This window comes from Chlamydomonas reinhardtii, chromosome 9 (genome assembly GCF_000002595.2).
Source record: "Chlamydomonas reinhardtii strain CC-503 cw92 mt+ chromosome 9, whole genome shotgun sequence".
NCBI lineage: Eukaryota > Viridiplantae > Chlorophyta > Chlorophyceae > Chlamydomonadales > Chlamydomonadaceae > Chlamydomonas > Chlamydomonas reinhardtii.
In genome coordinates, this window is record NC_057012.1 from 597,218 (window position 1) to 618,275 (window position 21,058).

The 21,058-nt window shown below is 63.8% G+C and overlaps 3 protein-coding genes across 4 annotated transcripts; all 3 read left to right on the plus strand.

Annotated features, from left to right (window-relative positions):
• The first annotated feature begins 56 nt into the window (after positions 1–56).
• CHLRE_09g403600v5 (uncharacterized protein) lies at positions 57–9,503 on the plus strand. The gene is made up of 14 exons (XM_043066120.1): positions 57–883; positions 1,205–1,358; positions 1,687–1,912; positions 2,167–2,304; positions 2,612–2,665; positions 2,967–3,127; positions 3,400–3,549; positions 3,736–3,949; positions 4,076–4,381; positions 4,621–5,710; positions 5,946–6,580; positions 6,855–7,058; positions 7,241–7,611; positions 7,802–9,503. Exons 1-14 carry the CDS (start codon positions 748–750, stop codon positions 8,994–8,996), a joined length of 5,034 nt encoding a protein of 1,677 aa, XP_042920750.1. The 5' UTR covers positions 57–747; the 3' UTR covers positions 8,997–9,503.
• Positions 9,504–9,656: 153 nt separating this feature from the next.
• Positions 9,657–12,986, plus strand: CHLRE_09g403550v5 (uncharacterized protein). 2 transcript variants are annotated; one of them, XM_043066119.1, is made up of 6 exons: positions 9,657–9,869; positions 10,086–10,310; positions 10,450–10,612; positions 10,764–10,870; positions 11,149–11,519; positions 11,790–12,986. In XM_043066119.1, the coding sequence occupies exons 1-6, from the start codon at positions 9,762–9,764 to the stop codon at positions 11,959–11,961; spliced, it is 1,146 nt and encodes a 381-aa protein (XP_042920751.1). In that variant the 5' UTR covers positions 9,657–9,761; the 3' UTR covers positions 11,962–12,986. The 2 variants fall into 2 exon arrangements, with proteins under 2 accessions (XP_042920751.1, XP_001695234.1); XM_001695182.2 differs by having other exon boundaries at positions 11,149–11,486.
• A 1,930-nt stretch (positions 12,987–14,916) lies between these two features.
• CHLRE_09g403500v5 (uncharacterized protein) lies at positions 14,917–20,988 on the plus strand. Its single transcript, XM_043066118.1, has 7 exons — positions 14,917–15,190; positions 15,642–16,014; positions 16,510–16,660; positions 16,814–16,942; positions 17,111–17,538; positions 17,747–19,314; positions 20,203–20,988. The coding sequence occupies exons 2-6, from the start codon at positions 15,763–15,765 to the stop codon at positions 18,614–18,616; spliced, it is 1,830 nt and encodes a 609-aa protein (XP_042920752.1). The 5' UTR covers positions 14,917–15,190; positions 15,642–15,762; the 3' UTR covers positions 18,617–19,314; positions 20,203–20,988.
• The last annotated feature ends 70 nt before the right edge of the window (positions 20,989–21,058 follow it).

Below are 21,058 nucleotides of genomic sequence, written 5' to 3' on the forward strand. Positions count from 1 at the left end.
GAGCCAAGTAAGTATAGATTCGCTAAGTAAGATAGTATATAGGTTGGCGGGATCACGTTGCAGGGGCATCGTGTATTTCGCGCTCGGATGAATGTTGCAGCCTAGGTGTGCTTCCTAGGTGTGACCTAGGCTGTCGTGGCCTCTTAAGGTTCTACAGTAGCTGAGTTAGGATCAGTACGAGCTGCTGCGCCTACTACATACTCGGCTAGTCCACTTCGCGACAATCGGCACACCGACAGAGCTCGCAGCTCACTCAGTCTGTTGTCTCCGAAGCTGCGCACCCGCTGATCACTCAGAGATAGGCCTCGTTACAAAGGACACTCTGCTCCAAAGTTACACGGCTTGTCCAGAAAGACATTGCGCAATGAACGCGTTTCTCAAAACATCCCTGCTTTGATAACGCAACTCCCGCAAGGAAGCCGAACAACATCACGTTAAGCACGAGGTGGCTTGGAGCCAATCAGCTTGGCGTTTGCCGGAGTCGACATGTGGAGGCGACATGGACGCACGCCGTCGCTCGTGCTCGCGCTGCTGCTCGCGGTGTCTCATGTAGCATCACAGACGTCTCCATCACCCGAGAGCGGGTCATCACCCAGCCCGCCACCGCCACCGCCTCTCGTCGCAAACTTCATCTTCGCAAACCTTACAAACCTGCTGAATGACACAGCAAATGGCAACGCAGCCGCTATTGGGTCTGGCTCATTCGGGTTTCAGACCACTGCACCTTATATGCAGAGCTCAACAGCTATGCTGGTCGCTGGGCAGGGGCCTTTCCGGGGCATCACCTGGAACCCCACAGCGCCGGTCCCCGACCCCTCCCAGCCCTACACTATGCTATTGCTGTCGGACTTCACGGACTCCGCACCCTTCGTAGTGCCGGCAGGTGCGCAAGCTGCCGGGGGATCAAGGCACGGGCACAGCTGGGATGCATGGGGGCTGTGTCTTAGGACTGCTCGGCGGTGCGTGGCACCGCCAGTGCCTAACCGCGTGATAACGCAAGTGGTGCATTCTGGGGCATACCAGCACACTTATCGAATTAGCATCCCACAAACAGCGCCAGTAATCCAACAGGCCTGCCCCCTCAGACAGTACCTCGGCCGCCGTACCATGCCCTGCTTCACTTGACGCGAGTCCTGCCTCCCTCCGGGGCCTGCCCCCTCTCCCGCCGCTAAAACACACACGCTCTATCACGCACACGCCTCAGGCGCCTCCCTGGAGCTGCGAGACCTGGCGCTGCTACTGCCGCCGCCGCCCACTGCTACAGCCTCCGCCTCCAGCCTGCTGAGCCATGTTTTCAGCCTGCGCGCGGGCGCGAGGCTAACGCTGCGGCGCTGCCGCCTGTTCACCGCCAGCTGCAGGTGCGGGGGGGATGAAGGCGTGTATCAGTGTGTAGGTGTTTGTGTTCGCGTAGGTATTTGTGTGTTACGCAAGCACACGGGCCACATGGGCCACAGTCGGGGCCAGGGAAGGGGAGGGCAAGGGAGGGGCAGGAGGAGCTTCAACCTGTTGCAATGGCTGTGCGCACCGGGCTCGTCGGCAAAGAAGGCATCGGGACGACGCGTGTCACGGCGCTGCTCCTCCCCTGAATTTCCTTTCCCCTGAACCCGCCCCCTGCCCCTCTTCCTCTCCCTCGCCCCCTCACCGCCTCAATCCCTCACCCCAATACACGCACGCGCACCCATGCAGCAACCTATACGACTTCACCACGGCGCTGTGCAACCCCAGCACCTGGAGCTTCAGCCCCGACCTTCAGATCCTGGACGCCGAGGTCATGTACGGCGCCGGCATCATGGGCGTGGGCGCGCTGGCGGCGGACAACGGCAGCAGCAGCGCCGCCACCCCCTTCGCCACGCTGTCCGACGCGAACTTCACCTGCAGCGGCGGCGGCCCCGTCACGTGCAGCGCCGCGGTGGTGCGTGGCGGGGGGTGTACATCAGGGGCTGGGGAGCGATGGCCATGCAAGATTGGCGGGGTGGGGAGGAACGGTTGAGGCAGCGGGGTTGGGGTTTGGGAACAGGGCCCCCACGGCGTGGCAGGCGTGGACATGGCAACGGGGCTGGGCAGGGGAGCCCCCCACGGGAGCCCTCCCACTCCCACCCCTGAACCTACCTCTCCCCCCTCCCCACCTCTCCCCCGCCCTCATCCTCTCTCCCGTGTGCAAATCAGGTGTCTGACGCTGCCTCGCTGCGCGGCGTGGCGTCTCTGTTCATGAACACCACCAAGGACACGGTGCTGCTAAGCCTGGCGCCCAGCAGCATCAGCCTGGCGGCAGGCGGGCCGGACGACACATGGAAGCAGCTGACGGTGAGGCGGCAGGAGGTGCAATGGTGGTGTGGGGATTGCGGTTTGGTTGGGGGGGCTGGGGGGGGGGTGAAGCTGTCCGTGAAAGACGGCGGGGGGCTTGGGGCGGGGGCCAGGGGGTGTGAGGCGGTTGATTCGGTGCGGAGTAAGGGACAAGCGGACAGACATTGTCCCTGGGCAGTTTAGCTGCGAGGCAGGTATGCATAGACGTACACACTCACACGCATACACGCTTTCCAAGAACATGCCGCCACTTGCGCCACCACCTGACGCGCACGTGCTGTCGTCCTGTGTGGCGCGCCTGCTGCAGGTGCGGCCGGGCGTGACCCTGGGTCTGTACGGCAGCAAGACCCGCCGCACCACCGTGAGTGCCCCGGGCTGCTACTCGCTCTGGTGCATTGCGCACTCTGGATTACACCTGGGACTTCGTTCCTGCATCACGGGAGGAGTGGTCCTGACGGCTGCAGAGGCCGACTCCCTGCAGTGCGGGCACCGCTGCATCCGTCTAAGCAATCAACTTCGACCCGTCCACCCTTGAAGCTGGTTGCAGGCTTGCATCACGCCTCCTCCGACGCCCCACCCTCCCCCGCCCCACCCTCCCCCAAACTGCCCCTACCCTCCACACACACCCCATACCCATGCCTCGTCCCCTGCCTCCTGTGCAGCTGGACTTTGCCAACGCCGAGGGCGGCCTGACGCTGAACGCCTTCAGCGGCGCCCGCCTGTTCCTGGCCGACATGGACCTGGTGGGGCTGCCCTACCCCGCACGACTGCTGCGGCCCGCGCACTTCGTGGCGGCCTTCGGGCACGGCGTGTACGTCAACACGTGAGTCTGGAGGCTGGAAGGCCGGCGGAAGGGGCCGGGGCGGGTTACAGGATGGGGTGAGGAGCGGGAGGAAGGCTGGCGCAGAAGAGGGGCTGGGCGGATGGCCGGCCACATGCCATCGCAACGTGTCCTGCCCCGACCCCCTCGGCTCGTCCCCCCTCGGCGTCTCTCTTCCACGCTCCCTCCCCGCACGCGTACGGTACGCGCACGCATCTATGCATGCACAATGTCAACCCTTTTCCCTTGTGCTTTCTGACATCAAACACACGCAGCACGCGCGACGCCTCCGTGTCGCCCTCCGCTCGCTTCCCGCCCGCGCTCAACATTGTGGGCTGCACGCTGGTGCTGCCGGACGCCGAGGTGGCCTGGTGGCGCTACGTCAGCAGCGACATAGCGGACGGAGCAGCAGTGCCCGACAACTGGTGAGGCAGGGCTATGGCGTGTGGGGCGGGCTGGTCATGTTGGGCGTCACACCCTGCGCCGAAACAAAGGTCGGCGGCGACATGGCCGGCGGTCTGCTACATGGCATCCCCAAACTCCACTGCCACCACATGCGCCACGCCCAAACTCCACTCCCACCTCGTGCTCCACTGTGACGCCGCCGCCAGGAATGTGCGCCGCCACACGCTGCCCGCGCCCAGCTCCTCCTACGTGCGGCTGGCGGTGCTGGTGGACGTGGCGGGCGGGCCGCGCATCAGCGTCACCAACGCGCTGTTCCAATCGGTGCGCGTGTACGCCGGCAGCCTATCGGCGGCGGCCGCGGCGGCAGCGGCGGCCTGGCCGCTGGCTGGCGGGCTGGACTCCAGCACGGCCTCCACTACGGTGCGTGGGGCGCGTGTGTGTGAGCGCCAGCTTTTCCCTGGGTCCTGTTTATCTTGGGCTTACTTGCTGGTCTGGGCTGGTCTGACGTGTTTCGCACCTTGCCTTGTGCGTTGCTGCCTCCCGCAGATCAAGCTGGGCAGTGTGTCGTTCCTCAACACCATCGCCCCCGCCGCCGACATCGAGTTCTGTGACAACGGCCGCACGCTGCTGGTGCCCACCGACCCCGCCACCCCGCCCACCGCGCCCGGCTTTCTGCCGGCCGCCGCACTGGCGGCGGGGTACGGCAGCGGCGGCAGTACAACGGCTGGCGTGCTGGCGGTTGAGCAGGACGGTCTGGACCAACTGTTCTATATGATGAACGAGCGAGTCAACTGCACACTGGCGGCGACGCCGTACGTGCAGGCGCGCCGGCGCACGTTCTATGACCTCAAGGTGCGGGGATATTGCTGTGGAAATGTATTACAGAGAAGAGAAGGGGCGAACTACGCAGAATGCGGTGTGCTGTGCGATGCAGCGCTGTCGGCGTATGTGCCCCGCTTGTGCGCCGGTGTGTGTTCAGGGCCAGTGGGCGGGCGTGGACATTGAGTCTCGCTGAAGCCACAAACTGGCACGTTTCTCAGTGGTCCAGTGACACTCGGCCCTGCCCTTCCCGCCCCCACCCCCCAAAACAGAATGTCACCATGGGTCTGCTCATCCCCGCCACCTCCACCCTCACCCTGCGCGACATGGTCATCTACAACCTGGGGCCCGCCACAGCCGACTACGCCCAGGCCGCCGCCGCCGCCGCCCGGCGCCGCCTGCTGGGCAGCCACCGCCGCCGTCAGCTGCTGCAGGACGGCACCAACAACACTACGGCCCCCGTCCCGTCGCCGCCGGTACCCTCGCCATCGCCGCCTGCAGTGCCGCCGTCCCCACCGCAGGTGCCGGCTCCGCCTTCGCCGCCGCTGCAGCCGCCCTCGCCGCCGGTGCCGCTAGCACCGCCCTCGCCCCCCTTGCCGCCACTGCCTCCATCGCCGGAGCCATCCCCGCCGCCGCCTCCGCCCGGCCCGCCGGAACCGCCGTCGCCTCCGCCGTCGCCTCCCACTCCCCCCGCGCCTCCTCCCGCCCCTCCGCGGCCCCCCGCGCCTCCCCGCCCACCCCGCCCTCCCCCTCAGCCCCCCGCGCCGCCGCGTCCCCCGCCGCCGCCTTCTCCCCCGCCCACGCCTCCCAGCCCGCCTCCTCCTCCCCCCGCGCCCCCCTCGCCGCCCCCGCCCCCTGCCCCCCCCACCCCGCCCTCCCCTCCCCCTCCCCCGCCGCCCCCCACGCTCGTGACCACCATGCGTGATCTGGCAACCCCCCTCTGGTACTTCGAGTTCGATCGCCTTAACGGATCCCGGATCCAGCTCATCAACGTAACGCTCGTCGTACCACAGGCCGAGATCGACTTACTAACACGCATGCTGACGCGTGCCGGGAAGCTTCCCAGCGGCGCCTCCAGCAATGGGGGCCACCGCCATCGCGCGCTGCTGCAGGATGATGGCAGCAGCGGCGGTGCTGACATCATCAACATAACCGCCATCCCCAGCTCCGTGATGCTGAGCTGCCCGCTGGCGCAGCTGGTCAGTTTCGCGGCCGACAGCCAGGTGGCGTCGGTTAGCTCAACCGCCATCGTGTACAACAGCGTACGGCACCTGGGCTGGTACGGCAGCAACGTCACCATCACCTCCGTACTGCCGGCTGACGCGCCCAGCAGGCTGTTTGCCGGAACCAGCCGCGCAGCGGGTGCGTTTGTGGACTGGTGGTGTTGGTGTGTTGGTGCGCTTGACAGGGACAAGTGCAGGTCATGGGCTTGTCCTGCGTGCGTACGCATACGTGAATGCAGTCGTGCAGCCGCTCGGTTATGGGCCATCGGGCTCCCAGATGCTCCCAACACGGTGACACGCACCCAAGCCGGCTTGTCATAACCCGCTCGACCGGCTTACCTCCCTCCCCACTGCCGCTGCCCTTAACCCCGCAGACCCGATGTTCGACGCCGCCTGCCCGCCTGCGCCCAGTGACGAAGACTTCCCCCCGCCGCCCCGCCGCCGCCCGCCGCCCTCCACCCTACTCGCCGACGGCGGCGCCGCCAGCAGCGGCGGCGGCAGCGGCTCCAAGAACCTCGCCTGGATCCTGCCCGTCGCCATCTGCGTGCCGATCGTACTGCTTGCGCTTTTCGGTTTTGTTATCGTGCGGCGCCGCCGCGCTGCCGCCGCCGCGGAGGCCGAGCGGCAGCGCGAGGCGCTCAAAGAGGCGGGCATGCTGGGCTTGGGGTACAGGTCCTACGTCAAGAGTACGACAGCGGGGCACGGGCACGAGGAGGGCGTGCCGTACGAGCAGATGCCGCGTGGCGGGCGGGCCGGCACCGCCAGCATGTCGGTTGCCAGTCCGTACGGCGCCGGCGGCGCGCCGTACGGGCATCTCAGCGGCGCGCAGCGCAGCCATCAGAGCGCCATGGGGGCCATGGGCGGCTACGAGCCCGGGGGCAGCATGCTGTACTCGCCACGTGGCGGCGCGGCGGCCGGGCGGCGGGGCGGATACGCAGGCGGCAGCCACACCGTGCCTTCGACGCCGGCTGGAAACGCGGCGGCCAGACGCAGCTCGCTGCTGCTGCAGGTGGGTGCAGCAGTGAGCAGCAGCGGGCGGTGCCGTTGCAATAGTGGGCGGCAGTGTATGCCGTGGGTCACACATGGAACGGGGTCTAGCAAGGGATGAGGCTGGGTCTGTCGGACCTCCTCAAATGCGGCGCAAGCGGCAGTGCCTACTCGATAGGACCAGGGCTCGCGGGCAGGGCTCTTCCAACATTAAGTAACCTACCATCGCAGTAAGACCTCTGTCCACACAACCCGGCCTTGCCGTTGCTTCACGACTCATCTGCTCGTCCACTCAGGCGCACGTGGAGGCGCGCGCCGCCGACCCCAAGCCCGCCGGCCGCATGGCGTCCATCACCGCCGCCCTCATGTCCATCACCCACCGCGGCCAGAGCGCAGCCCACCCCAACCCGCAGCACCCCAAGACGCCGCGCACACCGCGCACGCCACATACGCCAGGAGGCGGCGGCAGCCGCAGCGCGCCGTGGCGCACCAACACCACTGTGAGTGCTGAGGCACACGCACACGGCGTCTTCTACGGGGCCCATGCCCGCGCGTGTTCCCTAGTGGCAGGACGCCAGAGCTGCAACACAGGCTGACATATCGCCTTGTGCTGCCGCCGTGTGTGCACCCATGCTTCCTCATGCCTGCGCATACGAACGTGCCCGCATGTGCGCTCACACAGGAGCAAATGGAGAACGAACGCGTCAGTCCCACCCGCCCCAGCCCCGTCAAGCGCCTGAGTATACTGTTCGGCATGGGCAGCGGAGCCGAGGGCGCCGCAGGCTCCATCAGTGCGGGCGGCGCCGGACCCAGTGGCGGTGGCGGTGCCGGCGGCGCACCGCCACATTTCGGCTCCGTGCCGCCTTCACCGGCGGCGCTCACACACGGTGGCGGCAACGGCGGGAACAATGTCTTTTCAGCCGCCGCGGCGGCGGCGGCGGCGTCTGCTGCTGCTGCCTCTGTGGCGGCTCGCGCGGCCGCTGCCGCCGCTGCCGGGGGCCACGACCGCGTCTCGCCCACCAACCCTCGCGTCGGCTCCGGCGGCTTTGCCCGGTAAGCCTCAAGTCTGGTATAATCAGTGTTCCGGTGTGTCCGGCATGCGTAATGACCGCTGGCGGCGCTACTGTAAACCTCTCGAACACAGATATTCTTCCACATGCACACAAGTACCATACTGCTGGCTCCCCTTCCACATGTTCCTTCTCTGAGTACATGCTCGCGCTGCGGATGTTGTGCCCTGCAGCCACTCCGGCGCCACAGAGCTGGCACTGCCGCAGCCGGAGGAGCGCGGCTCCGGCGCCTCCGTCGGCGGCGGCCTGCCCACAGTCAGCGGCGGCGTCGCCACCATCTCCGGCGCCGTCTCCGCCGCCACCCCCAGCGGTGGCGGCGCCGTCCGCGCCTCGGACGCGGGCCCGCCCGGCGTGCGCAGCAGTGCCTCATTCGCTGCAGCGGCGCAGCCACACAGCGCAGCCTCCTTTGCGGAGGCGGCGAACGCGGCTGCCTTGGCAGCGCAGGTGCGGCTGCCGGCGGCTGGCAGCGACGGAGGCAGGCTCGGCCTGGCGGCGCGGGAGAGTACGGTAATCGACGCAGATGACGTGGAGCTCGATATGTACGGTCAGGCCGGATCCGCGTCGGCCGCCATCCCGCACCTGGCGGCTGGCACCGCCGTCGGCGGCGGCGGCGCCTATAGCAGCGGCGAGTCGCTGGGCCTGGGTTCGGGGCCGCGTGCCCTGCCCGAGACCGCGGCGGGCCCGGTGCCGGTCAAGTCCGCCATTGAGATGACGGTGGCCATGCGCACTGCCACCTCCGCCGCCGGCGTCGTGTCCGGAGTGGCGTCGCCGTCGCTGCTGCCGCCCGACGCTGCCACCGGGGCCAGCGGCCGCGGCGCGTCGCCGTCTCGCGGCATGTCGCCCAGCCGCTGGCAGCAGCAGTCCGGCCAGTTAACGGCGTCGCCCAGCGCGACGCGGTCGCCCAGCCGCAGTGGGCTGGGGATGCACACGGCGCCGCGCGCGCCGGCGTTGGTGATCCCGCCACCGCGGCTCAGCGGCTCCGGCTCGGCGGCGGCGCTGATGGCGGTTGGTGGCTCAGCCGGCTCGCCTCGTGGCGGTGCCGCCATGGGCGGGCTGCCGCAGTCACCATCGATGCTGTCCGGCATGCGGCGCGCAAACACGCCCGGCGGCGGCCGCTCGCCGCGTGTCAGCGGGTCCGGTGAACCGGAAGGAAGCGGCCGTGGTGGCGACGCTGCCGCCGTGGCTGCGGCGGCTGCAGCAGCTGCGTCGTCGCCTCGTGGCAGTCTGTCAGGCACTGGTGGGGGTGCCGGCCGCGGCGCGGGTAGCGTGTGGCCGCCTCCTCTGCCTGCACCCGGCGGCAGCGCAGCTGTGAAGGCCAAGAAGGCTGCTTTCAAGCGGGGCGGGGCCGCAGGCGGCAACCTCGAATAAGCTCATAGCTTCTCAAAGACAGCCTTGCTGGATTCAAGCAACAGGCTGCGTTCGTGTTTGTAAGATGAGTATGTGCTTGTGTGTACTACGGTGAGGAGCGGCTTGGGTGCATGGAGCCATGAAGTAGGGTTGTGACGGGTTGCTACCACGCTGGTTCTAGGGAAATATGCTGCCCTGATTGCACCACGGATAGATGCCCCTGCAGCTTTGCGGGTAGCTTGCATGGCCTCAGCATCCGAATGAAAGGTTGTGCTTGTAGGCGCAGATGAGTCGCTAAGGCAGCGTGGTTGGGAGGAAATTCCCTGACTCCCATTGGGACAGCCGGACAGGGGGGATCGTCGTTGGCTGGTATTGGCCCATAAGATGCGGATTACAAGTGAAGGGACAGCCCATAGGGGCGAGATGTTCTGCCTGGACACGTGGACACGTGAGTAGGGCACCAGCGAACACATACGGTACGGTGCTTGCCGTGGGTGCTTGCTCACTTCCATGTAATGCCTGGACACAAATGCATTCTAGTTGACCCCAGTTCACAAGGGGGTAAGGCGCCATGACACACAGGGAAAGGTGAAAGCAGGGGTTTACGTGCCGTAAGTACGTGCCCACCGCGCGCGCCTTTCATTCCGCATGGGGCTGCATGGGACGAAGTGAGAAATTTAACATATAACGCGCGCGGCTCTGCCACCTGTGTGTATAATCTGAGCTCACTCGAGAATTGATAGCAGGTCCAGCTGGTCCCGACAGTGCGCAGCGAGATACGAGGAAATGGCCCCGAGCTTCCACATCCCGCAGATTACCCTGCCTTCTCGCGCGGGTGACGCGATTGCGCCGGACCAGTTGGATCTGCTGCGCCAAGCGTGCTTGGACCACGGGGTGAGTCGCGATGCTGCATTATTTCGCTGATTTCAAGAACCCTAGTGGTGCGAACCCTAGTAGACCTCAGGCATTTGGCCACCTGCACGGCTGTACGCGCGTATGCATTACATACCTTCACATGTGTTGCTGCAGAATTAAGCTGCCCCCATTGGGTTGTCTTTGGCTCCTTCCGATGATTACGCTTTTTCCCCCGCCATCGCTACCGCGCAACAGTTCTTCTTGCTCAACAACGAGGACGGCCATGGCGGATTTCATATCGCGCCCGAGCAGATCGGCCGCGTGTGGTCTGCAGCCGCGGACCTGTTCGATGCGCCGCTGGATGCTAAGCGCGCCGTGAGCGTGGCCAGCAGCGCCAACAACCGCGGCTACTTCAGCAGCGCCGACCATGCTGAGTACAACAAGGACCCGGCCGGTGTGCGCATCAAGGACAACAAGGAGGTGTGTCAGCTGGACCAGCAACCCTCCACGTGCACGTCCATGCCACGCTTCTGGCCCGTTTGACATTCACACTTCCAGGTTCACCTCGTGGTGTTGGTCGCTCATGCCATTTATTACACAACGCAATTACGCAACACAGGGCTTCTTTTTTGGCAGCGACAACTTGATCGCACCCGGCAACCGGGTGCCTGCCGGCAAGGCGGCGGCCGGCACCGAGATGGAGGGATACATGGAGGCAGGGCGGGCGGCGTGTGTGGCGGTCATGCGGGCCATCGTGACTGCGGGGCTGCTGGCGGAGGCAGGTGAGTGAAGGATAGGAGGCCGGTAGGCAGTACAGTGAAGGCGAGGAACGGTGCGAGCCCCTGCATCGCGAACCCCTCCTTCCTGGCTTCACCGTCTGCTGCCCCACCTCACCACATCCAACACACCCGCACACGCAACACACGCGTGCAGGCGAGACCTGCCCCGACGCTTTCCAGTCTCGCTACCTGTCGGACCCGGTATACATGGCCAAGTGCCTCAAGTACCCGCCCAGCAACGGCAACACTGACGCCCACACGGTGAGGCGGGGCGACACGCTGGCAGTAGGTGGTCATCGTGTAGCTGGTGATGCAGCTGCCCAGTGGCCAGTGCATGCATTCTATGGCAAGCGCCATTGCCTCCTCGCACCCCCAGCGGCCGGCCTCCAGCATTTACCGACAGCAACACAGCAGCAGCACATTCCGCCCGCACCCTCCGTCCCGCCATCCCCTACCCCACCCCACACCTCCCGCCTGTCCTTCCTCCTCCTCTCTTCCTTCCTCCCCTCCCCCTCTTCCTTCCTCCCCACCCCCTCCAGGACTACGGCTGCATCACGTTGCTGCTGCCCGGCGACTCGGGTCTGGAGGTGCACGTGGGCGGCGCCTGGCACGCCGTGCCCTTCGCCCCCGGCGCCTTCGTGATCAACTTCGGAGACCTGCTGTCCGCCTGGAGCCGCGGCGCCGTGCGCTCCACCATCCACCGCGTCATCTACAACAGCGCCGCCGGCGCGCCGCGCTACAGCCTGCCGCTGTTCCTGCACCCCAATCGCGGCACGATGGTGCGTACGCCCGGCGGCGCGGCGGCGGGCGGCTCGGTGGGCGGCTTCGGGCGGCCCGTGGGCGACGGCAGCGGTGACGTGGTGGTGGACACGTACAGGTGGGCGGCGGCGGTGTGTGTGGACACGTACAGGTGGGCGGCGGCGGTGTGTGTGTGTGTTTTATGTGCGTGTGTGTGTTTGTGTTGTGTGTGGCGGCGTGGGTTGGGTTGGGTGCAACGGGGCACGAGAGGCGACTGGCAGTGGTTTGGTCCTGCTTGAGCATCCACTTCGCCCAACGGCACTCGACGGTGCCTTGCTCCCTGCCATATCTGGCGCACGTGGCTCTGTGTCCTCGATTGGCGTCCCCGCTCTCCGTCAACATACCTTTCCTCCCTCTCCCCTGGATGCCCTCACGTGCACAGCTACGTGCTGAGCCGCTTTGACGCTACCTACAAGCACCGTGCCGCGGCTGCTGGTGCCGGCAATGGTGTTGGCACACATGCGATGGGCGACAACGCCGGTGCTGGCGCGGCCAAGGTGGACGAGGGCACCGGCGCCATCTCTACCACCTGCGCCGAAGCCGCCAAAGCTTAGGGGCTAACATGACAACCTACGGCCAGCCGCACAGGCACCTGCCGCTGCTGGGCTGCATTGCCCAAGTTCAACTGTGATACTGTGGAGCGCTGTTGTCTCCAAAGCGGAAGCTGCACAATAGAAACCGTTTGCTTGAAACAACATGTGAATGGGACCCATAAGTAATGAGCCTGAAGAGTATGTATCAACCGGCGCGGCAGCGCTGAGCCCTTTCCCGCACACGGTGAAGGGCCTACGCTGCCGACCACCGGCGGCATTCTTCCTGATTGTTTTGTACTGTGATGCAGGTCTGCAATGTGCTGAGAGTGGCAGTGCTTAGATGTGTCAAAGTTGTCGTAATTGTCACAGCGCGTGCAAGGGATGGGTCAAATTGCCCCCCGGCTCTGTGCATCGTGAGATTGATCACCGGCGCGGGGTTGACTCACCATTTGCGTTCGTCGCCGCCGGGCAGTATGGGCACTCCACTGCCTGGTCTGGCGGAGCTCTGATTGTTGGTAGCCCTGATCACCGGCGCAATTCAGCTGCTACAGAGCTGGAGGATTGCGAGTGTATGTGTACGCGTACGTGTACGTGCAACGCTAGCTACCGCTAGCTAGCACCGTGCGGCCACGAGGCTTCCTAAAGACTTTCGGTAGTGTGTGCGCTGATATAATTCACGCATGATCATATTGATCACCGGCGCGGCGAGTACTCGGGGGCCTGCTTTCCCGAGCGCAGCTGATCACCGGCGCAATTTTGGTTATGTTTTCTTGTCGGGCGGTGTGGAGGCGGGAGCCGAGGGGTGGACCCTTGGGTTTGCGCTGGTGTGGAGAGCAGAGCAGAGGACATAAACTGAGCTGTGAAGTGCTCCAGGGGCAGCACAGCTGGGGTGTTCTGCGGCGATTGTGGTAGCTTCATCAGGCTCGTACAAGACGGGGCCATGGAGGCGAGCTGTCTTGCGGGCGGCCCACAGTGCGCCCGTGTGGAAGGGGCCCACAGGAGACATGCAAAGGTGCCTGACGTACTGTGTGTAAGCTCGAACAGTGACGCCATGAAGCCGCGGCTATCACATCCCTGGAAACAGTATCCGTATCCTGTGCATGCCCGCGGCACCTACTCAGCGTAGTTGAGCGTGAGGAATGCGCATCAGCAAACTTCCAGCCAGCCAGCAACTTGTCGGTACAGTAACTCCGGCGTTCGACCAGCCATGCACTCCTGCTCTGCCGCTGCAAACTGTCTGCTGTCTGCTTGGGGTATGGGCGTCAGCTGCACACTATGGGACCTCGCCAACCTGCCTGAACCCTGTCCCATCACACACTCAGCGTAGTTGACCCCTTGCGCGCCGTCTACGCCTTGGGGTATTTTACCGCCTGACATGGGCTGAATCACCTTCCTTGTCTGAGAGTGTCGCTGAGTGTCGCATGCACACACTGACACTGCTTGGCCTGCCAACCTGCACGGGCATTCTATGACAAGCGTCCAGGCCTTGAGTATCATCAAGGGCATGCTGCACACAAAGGGGGGGGATTAAGATCTTCCGAAACAGCCCCGATGCGTGGAACCCATGCTTCAAAGTCACGAATACGACATCACAAGAAGGAACAGTCCGCAAGGGTGCCCAGCACCAAGGTCAGCAGGGAACCATCTCCGGCCCGAAGGGAAACCGCCCTCCCCCCAGCTGGCTGCCGACCTTCACCAAACCGTGCAGTGTTTCTGCGCAAAAAGCGTGTCTCAGCTGCTACACCGGCATAAGTCGAAGCCAAGCCGAAGCCCGCCAGAGCCCCACAACCGTGCAGCAAACCACCAAGTGATGAATATGGATGTTACAGAGGGGACAGCCCCAGCACCCGAAGACGCCGAGCCATCACATGCTATCAGGGCCCAGCTTGACTCCACCAACCCCGACTTTGCTGCAAACCCTCCCGCGGGCAAAATCCGTGTGACTCACCGCACAGTGAGTCCTAGCCAAGCCTCAACCCGCCAGAGCCCCACCGCTGTGCCTCAACGCCACAAGCCTAGGCACAGGAGTGCAGGGAATCGTCTAGGCCGCAGCACACACGCACAGCGCACGCACTAACCAGTTATGTCCCAACGTTTCCGGTCGGGCGGTCGGGCGGTCGAGGGGGTCAGAGAGAGACGGGTTAGCGAGCGAGGAAGGCGGGTGAGGGAGAGCTCGTGGCAGCGCAAATTTGCCTTGAACTTGCAAGACAGAAGCCTGGCTGTAACATCCTGGCTGTAACAGTGTAACCTGGTGTAACCTTGTAAGCTGCCACGTTGTTACTGGGTTGTCAGCACACACGGGTGCACACGTCCACATGTCCATATGTCGGTCGATCCAGCCTGGGCTAAGCCGGGCGAAGGCCCCTTCCCTAAGCGAAGTCGGCTGAAGGCCTTCAGCCCATGCACGGATCAGCCCTCAGGAAATGGTGCATGCGACCAGGCAAGAACCTGCAAGAAAGGGCACGCCTATTTGCACAGAGGGTCATACCATAGTCAGCGCCAGCATAGGCCTGACTCACGCGTGCCTGACCTCACGAATGCCTGGCTTGTTACGCTTACAGTTGGCTTTGTTTCACCTGGTCTCGCTGACAAGTTCCTGGCCGGCAGAAGTTGCCTTTATGTTTCACACCGTCCTCCCGTGCCGTCCTCGTTTATCGCAATTATACAGAATGTTTGGCTTCAGCCACACACAAAGCTGTCGCGGAAGCGCCATGTAGGAGGGTGCACGCGCGCGTCAAATATGGATGCCGAGATGGAAACGAAGCCGAAACACCTGGGATGCCTACATGGCTGGGCCACCGCGATGCTATATTCCCATTCTCAGTTCACAATCATGCCATGTAAAGAAGCGCTGAGGCGCCAGCGGGGCAAAAGGCGAAGGTTGTGCCTAAGAGCGGCGGCATGGGCTGGGCCGCACGGCGCCGCACCTGAGCCCAACGCCCAGCCCAAACAATAGCCCTAATACAAGGCTATGCCTTGGAAGCGAGCTGCTGCGGCTCCAGGGACTGTCGTGAACACTTTGCCGATCGCCGTTTGGAATATGCCTCGGTTTGCAGTTTGCGCAACCACACTGCCGACCTTCCAAACTTAATATAGATAACTATCAAGCTGCCACAGCCCTGCCAAGCTAGCGGCGAGGCCGTCAAGGGACATTCTCAATCGGAAACGGTGTTAGGCGCCTGGCCTGTCGACGGTTGTGACCGGAAGCAACCGCTCGCTGTTCAAGAGCCACAGTAGTCGCTCCCAGCAGGTGCGAGCCGCAGGCGTTGACGGCGACAGGCGTTTGCCAGCGCATGGTGACGGGCCGCTGGAAGCTATGAGCGCGAAGCTCCCTTCAAAAACGCGGGAGCGCCAGGAAGCTAGCCCTGGGTGCATTTCAAGTGTTTAGTGCCCTTGGAGAGATGCACCGGCCCGCACAGAGGCACCGCTACTGACGTATCGAGGGGCGCGGACCCGCCAATTCGCAAATGTGACGGGCTCGCTCATAAAGTTGCCGACCCATTTGACGCGGCGCAAAGAACTCCAAATAAAGAATATCTACAGGATAAGTAAATGTCAGCACGAACAGCTCTTACTAGATCTCCTCTCGGTATCAGTCAGCCAAATCTGCTCTCGAACACGCTGCGTGCATGCGGCCTTCCGGCCACCGCATCCAGTCTCCCATCATGCTGACCCGCCCATGCCCATCGAACCGCCAACAGGCGACTCGAGTATAACTGCACAACTTTGAACTTCTTGCTGGAAAGTGGAGCCAGCTACCGTACACCGGCCGCCGTCGCTGCACGGACACTCCAGCCCGGCACATAGCCCAGGCCCGCTGCCATGGGCTCCTCCCATTCCTGCATGGTGGGCGCCGCCTCTCCCGCAGCCCAGCTCAGTCGTTCGCTCCAGGCCGGCGACGAGCACTCGCTGCTGCTTCAGCTGGCGGAGAAGCCCGCACTGCTGAGCAAGCCTACGTGCGGAGGAGGCAGCGGCGGTCTGGGTGGCTCGCTAGCCGCACAGCTGCTTCCCTGGACCGCTGCGCACCACGGCCTCACGCCACTGCACCTGGCGTGCGAAAACAAGCAAATCAAGGTGAGGGCCTATGCGACAAAGGGATGAGCCAAGTACTGTGGCAGCAAGGATGTAACTCAACATGCTGCCTGTTGTGCTGCGTTATCCTTTCAGGAAAAGGACTAGCTAGCAGATGACAGACCACCGTTTCCGCAACACGGCACTACAACTATCCCCCCTCCAGATGAGGCGTCCCGACGAATTCAACTCGCAGTTAGCATGGGTGCCGCCACCTCCCACTCAGACTAACCCCAGAAGCAGGGCTCATAATACTTCCGTGCCATCAGATGGCGCGAATTGAACCCGGGTCGGTTTGCAGAGATAGCCGGTCTCGATACCAAATGTTGTGCTGCGTTATCCTTTCAGGAAAAGGACTAGCTAGCAGATGACAGACCACCGTTTCCGCAACACGGCACTACACTGCCGCCGCCGGCCTGGCCGCTTGAAGGAAATCAGCACGGCCTTCTCTCAATTTTCTTGCTCAATTCTGCACTCCCGCTTGCTATTTGCTTGAAGGCCGTGGAGCAGATGCTGTCGTTTCTGGACAGCTCGCCGCTTGAGGTGGTGCGGGCGGCGCTGGCGCCCTACTGCCGCCGTGCGGGCCTGCCGCTTCCGGACAGCCCGGCGGAGGGCGTGCGGCTGGCGGCGGGCATGGCCAACTGCAAGGGTGAGTGGGGATTGGGGGTGCCGGCTGTGCTCAGTTGTTTGCTGGACTTAGTGCCCAGGGCTCTTACGGCATAGTGCCTGCTGAAAGCCCAAGCAAGCCCTGACCTGACACCAACGCGCTGCGGTACGGTATGCCTCACCGTTCTACCTGCAGGCCAGACGCCGCTTATGTACGCGTGCTACGCGGGCTGCCCCGAGCTGGTTCGGCTGCTGCTGGAGCGGGGGGCAGACCCCTGGGCCGGAGACCGCTGCGGCCAGCGCACCGCACTGCACTACGCAGCGAGTGAGTGGCAGGCCGCGCGTGCCTGAATTGATACGTGCACTGACTTGCCGCGCCGGCTCAATGCCGCTGTGCCTACGCACGGTCCGCCACTTATCAGCGGCAGCCCAAGCGTTTGCGCTGTCGTACCCGACTGACTTTGTACTTTACTCTTTGCCTTGACCTGTGCAGTGTCGGGCAGCGCTGGCTGCATTGCCGCGCTCATGGCGCACACCCCTCCGCACATGCTGAACCGGCCACTCCCGCGACCGGGCAGCACCGGCGCCTCAGCTGGATGCCGCTACGTGGATGCGCGCAGCCTATGCGGCCTGACGCCGCTTCACTACGCGGCTTACTTTGCCTGCGACCCTCCGACCACAACCATCGGCGCTAACAGCCGCCCTGGCTCGGTCTCTGGCTCGGCCCCTGTCTCCACCACCGTCACCGCCGACGCGCTGGCGGCTCTGCGGGAGCTGCTCCGGCACGAACCCTCGCTGAACGCCGTGTCTACCAGCGAGAGCTATGACATGGTGCTGACTTGCGCCGCCGCCTCCACGCCCCTGCACATGGCGGCGGTGCGGGGCAACCTGGGCGCCGCGCGGGACATCCTGCACCACTACGTGAGTGGTTGCGTGTTGGCTTGTGCGTGGCTCATGGACATTAGCTGCGTGCTGTACTCTTATTTGTGCGTGGAAGCGTGCGTGGCACTTGCTTTGACTGCTGCTTTGTCCCTGGAGAGCACGTGCTCTTCATGTATGTCAACCACGTCCCGATGGACATCTACATCGCTGTAGCCTAAGCCTTGCTGTCCTCGCCCCGCATCTGCAGGCCCTGCGCTCCGCCAGCACCACGGGGCACTGGGTGGCTGACCCCCGCACGCGCGCGGACGCCGCCCGCCAATTCCCCTGGCAGGTGGCCTCTGCGTACCACCCGTCAAAGCCCAAGCTGTCGGCGCTGCTGCACCCCGGCCGCTCCGTAGAGGCAGCCCTGCTTTGGCTGACAGAGGTGGAGGAGGAGGCCGCGGCGGAGCGCAGCCGCGCGGCGCGGGAGGCGGCGCAGGAGCAGCACATAGGAGGCCGGCGCTCAATTCGGCGACAGAGGGAGCTGCAGGAGGAGCAGCACGCGACCGTCATGCAACAAGTCAGTCGCAGCACTGCCGCAGCTGCAGCGGCGGCACGGCCCTCCGCGGCAGCATCGGGAGGCGCCGAGGACAGCAGCGTGCACGGCCGTGTTTATGCGCCGCTGGTGCTGGGTGGTGTGGGCGGCATCGGGCCGGCCCCTCTGGCGGCCATTGCGGCGGCTGCGCTGCGGTCACGGCTGTTGCACGACCTGCACCGACTGGAGAGCGAGGAGCCGCTGCAGACGAACCTGCCGCACCAGGTGCAAGTGGAGGAGGCGGTGGCAGCAGCGGAAGACGCCGAGGAGGAGGACGAGGACGCCCTGTGCGGCGTGTGCTTCGCGGAGCCCAAGCAGGTGGCGCCGACCAGCTGCGGCCACGGCCTGTGCCGCGGCTGTGCGGCGGCGCTGAGCCGCGGCCTGGCGGCGGCCAGTGGCAAGGACGGCCGCAAGCCGGTGCTGTGCCCCTTCTGTCGCCGCGGTGTCGCCGGATTCACAGCCTATGCTGCACCGACGGCAGCAGCCGCACCGAACGAACGGTCTGTCCGAGCCCTAGTGGCACAATCAAGCCGTGTGACCTAGCCTGAGGTGTTGCAGTGGCTGGCTGCAGCGCCCTTCCGTCGCAAGGGCGTTGCAACATATGCAAGTGTCTGCAGCGATTACAGCGATTGAGACAGACGCACGCCGGTGCGTGATGTATGGATGGCAACAAGCAAGCTGCTGTGTCCGTGTGCGTGCCATCCCCCTGCTATTGTGTCAGGCATGCAGAGGCTGGATGCACGAACAATCTATGTACCCTCCTTGAACAGGATGTACGGTGTGAAGTAAGAGCATGCCGCTCATTAAACTGATATGTTTTGCCAGCATCACTGCTGAGCAGTGATTATACCTGTACTGGCTAACATCAATGAAAATGATTTCTGGGTATTGTTTCTTGATACAGCTGCCTGATGTACATGGGATGGATGGCAGTTTATGTTGTGTACTTGGAATCTGGGTTACACGCCTTCTGGGTTATACGCCTACACGAATAATGCCTTACCGAGGGCGGCCTAATGCACATATCATGCGCCTAGGCCACATATACTGTTGTGAACTTGTGATGGCGAAGATTCGTTATCTTGGCCTGGCATTTCCTATGCTACGTTAAGTAGGGTCGCCCTACCTTAAGTTCGCCATGCGTGGACCCGACGGGTATACCCTGCACTTGCGTACTTGTCAGTTCCCCCAAGCAATGCCCCGACGGCCAAGCACCTTTAGTTCAATGCAATGCGTTCCCAGCTTCCCACCGACCCACCCCCTTTACCCCCTCCCACCAACCCGCAATTGGCAATTCGGCCAATTGGCATTTCCCCCCCCTCCCCGCCCATTTTCGCCCCAAAGTTATATAAAGGACTGAAGGCGCCTCTAGGGACCGGTGCACGCGCGGCGGTGGTGCACGCGCGGCGGTGGTGCCATTCGTGTCAACGTTTTGCCGACTGCGTGCAGCTTCACGCTAATACAGTCTCGCGCTGTGGTCGCGTGCAGCCCGAAAACATAAAGAATAGTTCCACGGTGCGGACGGGGGCGTCGTCCGGGCGAGATGCTGTGTAGTAATATACTCGTCGCCGACGGCCTGCACTGGCGGTAATGCACTGCTGGTGGGCTGGAGCGATACATCGTTGCTGAAATACTAGACTGGGCAGATTTGGCTGCGACCGCGTGCGGCCACGCTGGCAATCCAAGCGGCCTTTCTTGCACAATCCTTGCGCAAACGACCTCTGCTTGCAATCAGCCTCATGCGTTTTCGCCATCACCATATTATGATAAAGGGTCGCGGCGGCGCGGCGTAAAATGTGCGGCGGCTGGTGCGGCGGCGCGGCCCAGGGCTGTCTCCTGCGCATGCTTGCACACAGACTAAAAGATAATGCAAATTTTGTGTTCTGTCCCCGAAGAACTTCGTCGCCATCCCCATCGCCATCCCTATCCGGCCATCCGCCCAGTTCCGCCCAGGCTCCGGCCCATGGCCCCCGACCCACCCCTTCCATGCCGGCTTTCAACCGTGCCGACCCCACCCATCCGTCCTCTCCCACCCATCCAAACGGAACATCCCTCCTGTCTCCCATGCACCACCAAACGTGACGCCCCCCCATTCGAACTGCCAATTGACCGAATTGCCAATTGCTCAGACGACGGCGGTAGTTTCCGACCTTTACAAACACGCATGTTTATGTAGGGTCATGTAGTACGGTACTTGGCGTTTGCATGCTGCCTTCGTGCCTTGCACGTTCGGTGTGTTAAGAGCTGGCTGGCTTGCACAGATGCACTTATTGTCCCATGGCGCCTGTGTTGTATCGCCGGCGGGAACGAGGCGTTGTGTACCTGCTTACTACGTGCTTGGAAGGCGAAGGACGTATGGCGCCGCCTGTGTGACTTCAATGCCTCATTGCTGGCAATCAAACAAAGTTGGGGCAATCAAGCGGTGTGGACGTTTTGGGCTGAGCCCCCCATAGCGTGACACGATTTGTGGTGCCCTGCCTGGGCCCAGCAGTTGTGGCGTGCATGTGCGTAGCAGAGGGGGCGAGCAAGGCCACGTGGAGGAGCACAGCGCGGCGCCGCCAAAGATGCTATTTGGTTGTTGCCTGCTGTGCTTATGCTTGACAGCGGGCACATAGCGGGCAGTGCCGGTACGAACCGACCCCGGGAGCGAGATGGGGTAGACGCTTGCGGCCTCAGACTGGAGACGTGGTGTTGGCAGTTGGCTCAGCCCACTTTCCCTTTACGCGGGAAGCCACCTTTCTTGTCGCACTATGTAACAGTATGCTTTTCTTCATCTAATCCCCAATGTGTGACCGTGCGCAATAATGAAGTCACCAGCAGCGAGTTGGAGTTGTGGAGCTGTGGGTACCGGCATGCGTGCGTGTCTACTTGCCGCGCTTTGCGCACACGTCCATGCCATGTAATAATGTATATCACTGCTCAGGCGCTTCGGCGCTTCCCCATTGCCCGCCCGCCAGCCAGCCGGGCCCAGCCAGCAGACAACAA

Coding starts and splice junctions, on each gene's coding strand:
- CHLRE_09g403550v5 (XM_043066119.1), top strand. CDS start 9,762: ATGGCCCCGAGCTTCCACATCCCGCAGATTACCCTGCCTTCTCGCGCG. Junction 10,311..10,449: donor GCATCAAGGACAACAAGGAG/GTGTGTCAGCTG, acceptor TACGCAACACAG/GGCTTCTTTTTTGGCAGCGA. Junction 11,520..11,789: donor GTGTGTGTGGACACGTACAG/GTGGGCGGCGGC, acceptor TCACGTGCACAG/CTACGTGCTGAGCCGCTTTG.
- CHLRE_09g403600v5 (XM_043066120.1), top strand. CDS start 748: ATGCTGGTCGCTGGGCAGGGGCCTTTCCGGGGCATCACCTGGAACCCC. Junction 1,359..1,686: donor CTGTTCACCGCCAGCTGCAG/GTGCGGGGGGGA, acceptor GCACCCATGCAG/CAACCTATACGACTTCACCA. Junction 1,913..2,166: donor TCACGTGCAGCGCCGCGGTG/GTGCGTGGCGGG, acceptor TGTGCAAATCAG/GTGTCTGACGCTGCCTCGCT.
- CHLRE_09g403500v5 (XM_043066118.1), top strand. CDS start 15,763: ATGGGCTCCTCCCATTCCTGCATGGTGGGCGCCGCCTCTCCCGCAGCC. Junction 16,661..16,813: donor GGGCATGGCCAACTGCAAGG/GTGAGTGGGGAT, acceptor TTCTACCTGCAG/GCCAGACGCCGCTTATGTAC. Junction 16,943..17,110: donor CGCACTGCACTACGCAGCGA/GTGAGTGGCAGG, acceptor TGACCTGTGCAG/TGTCGGGCAGCGCTGGCTGC.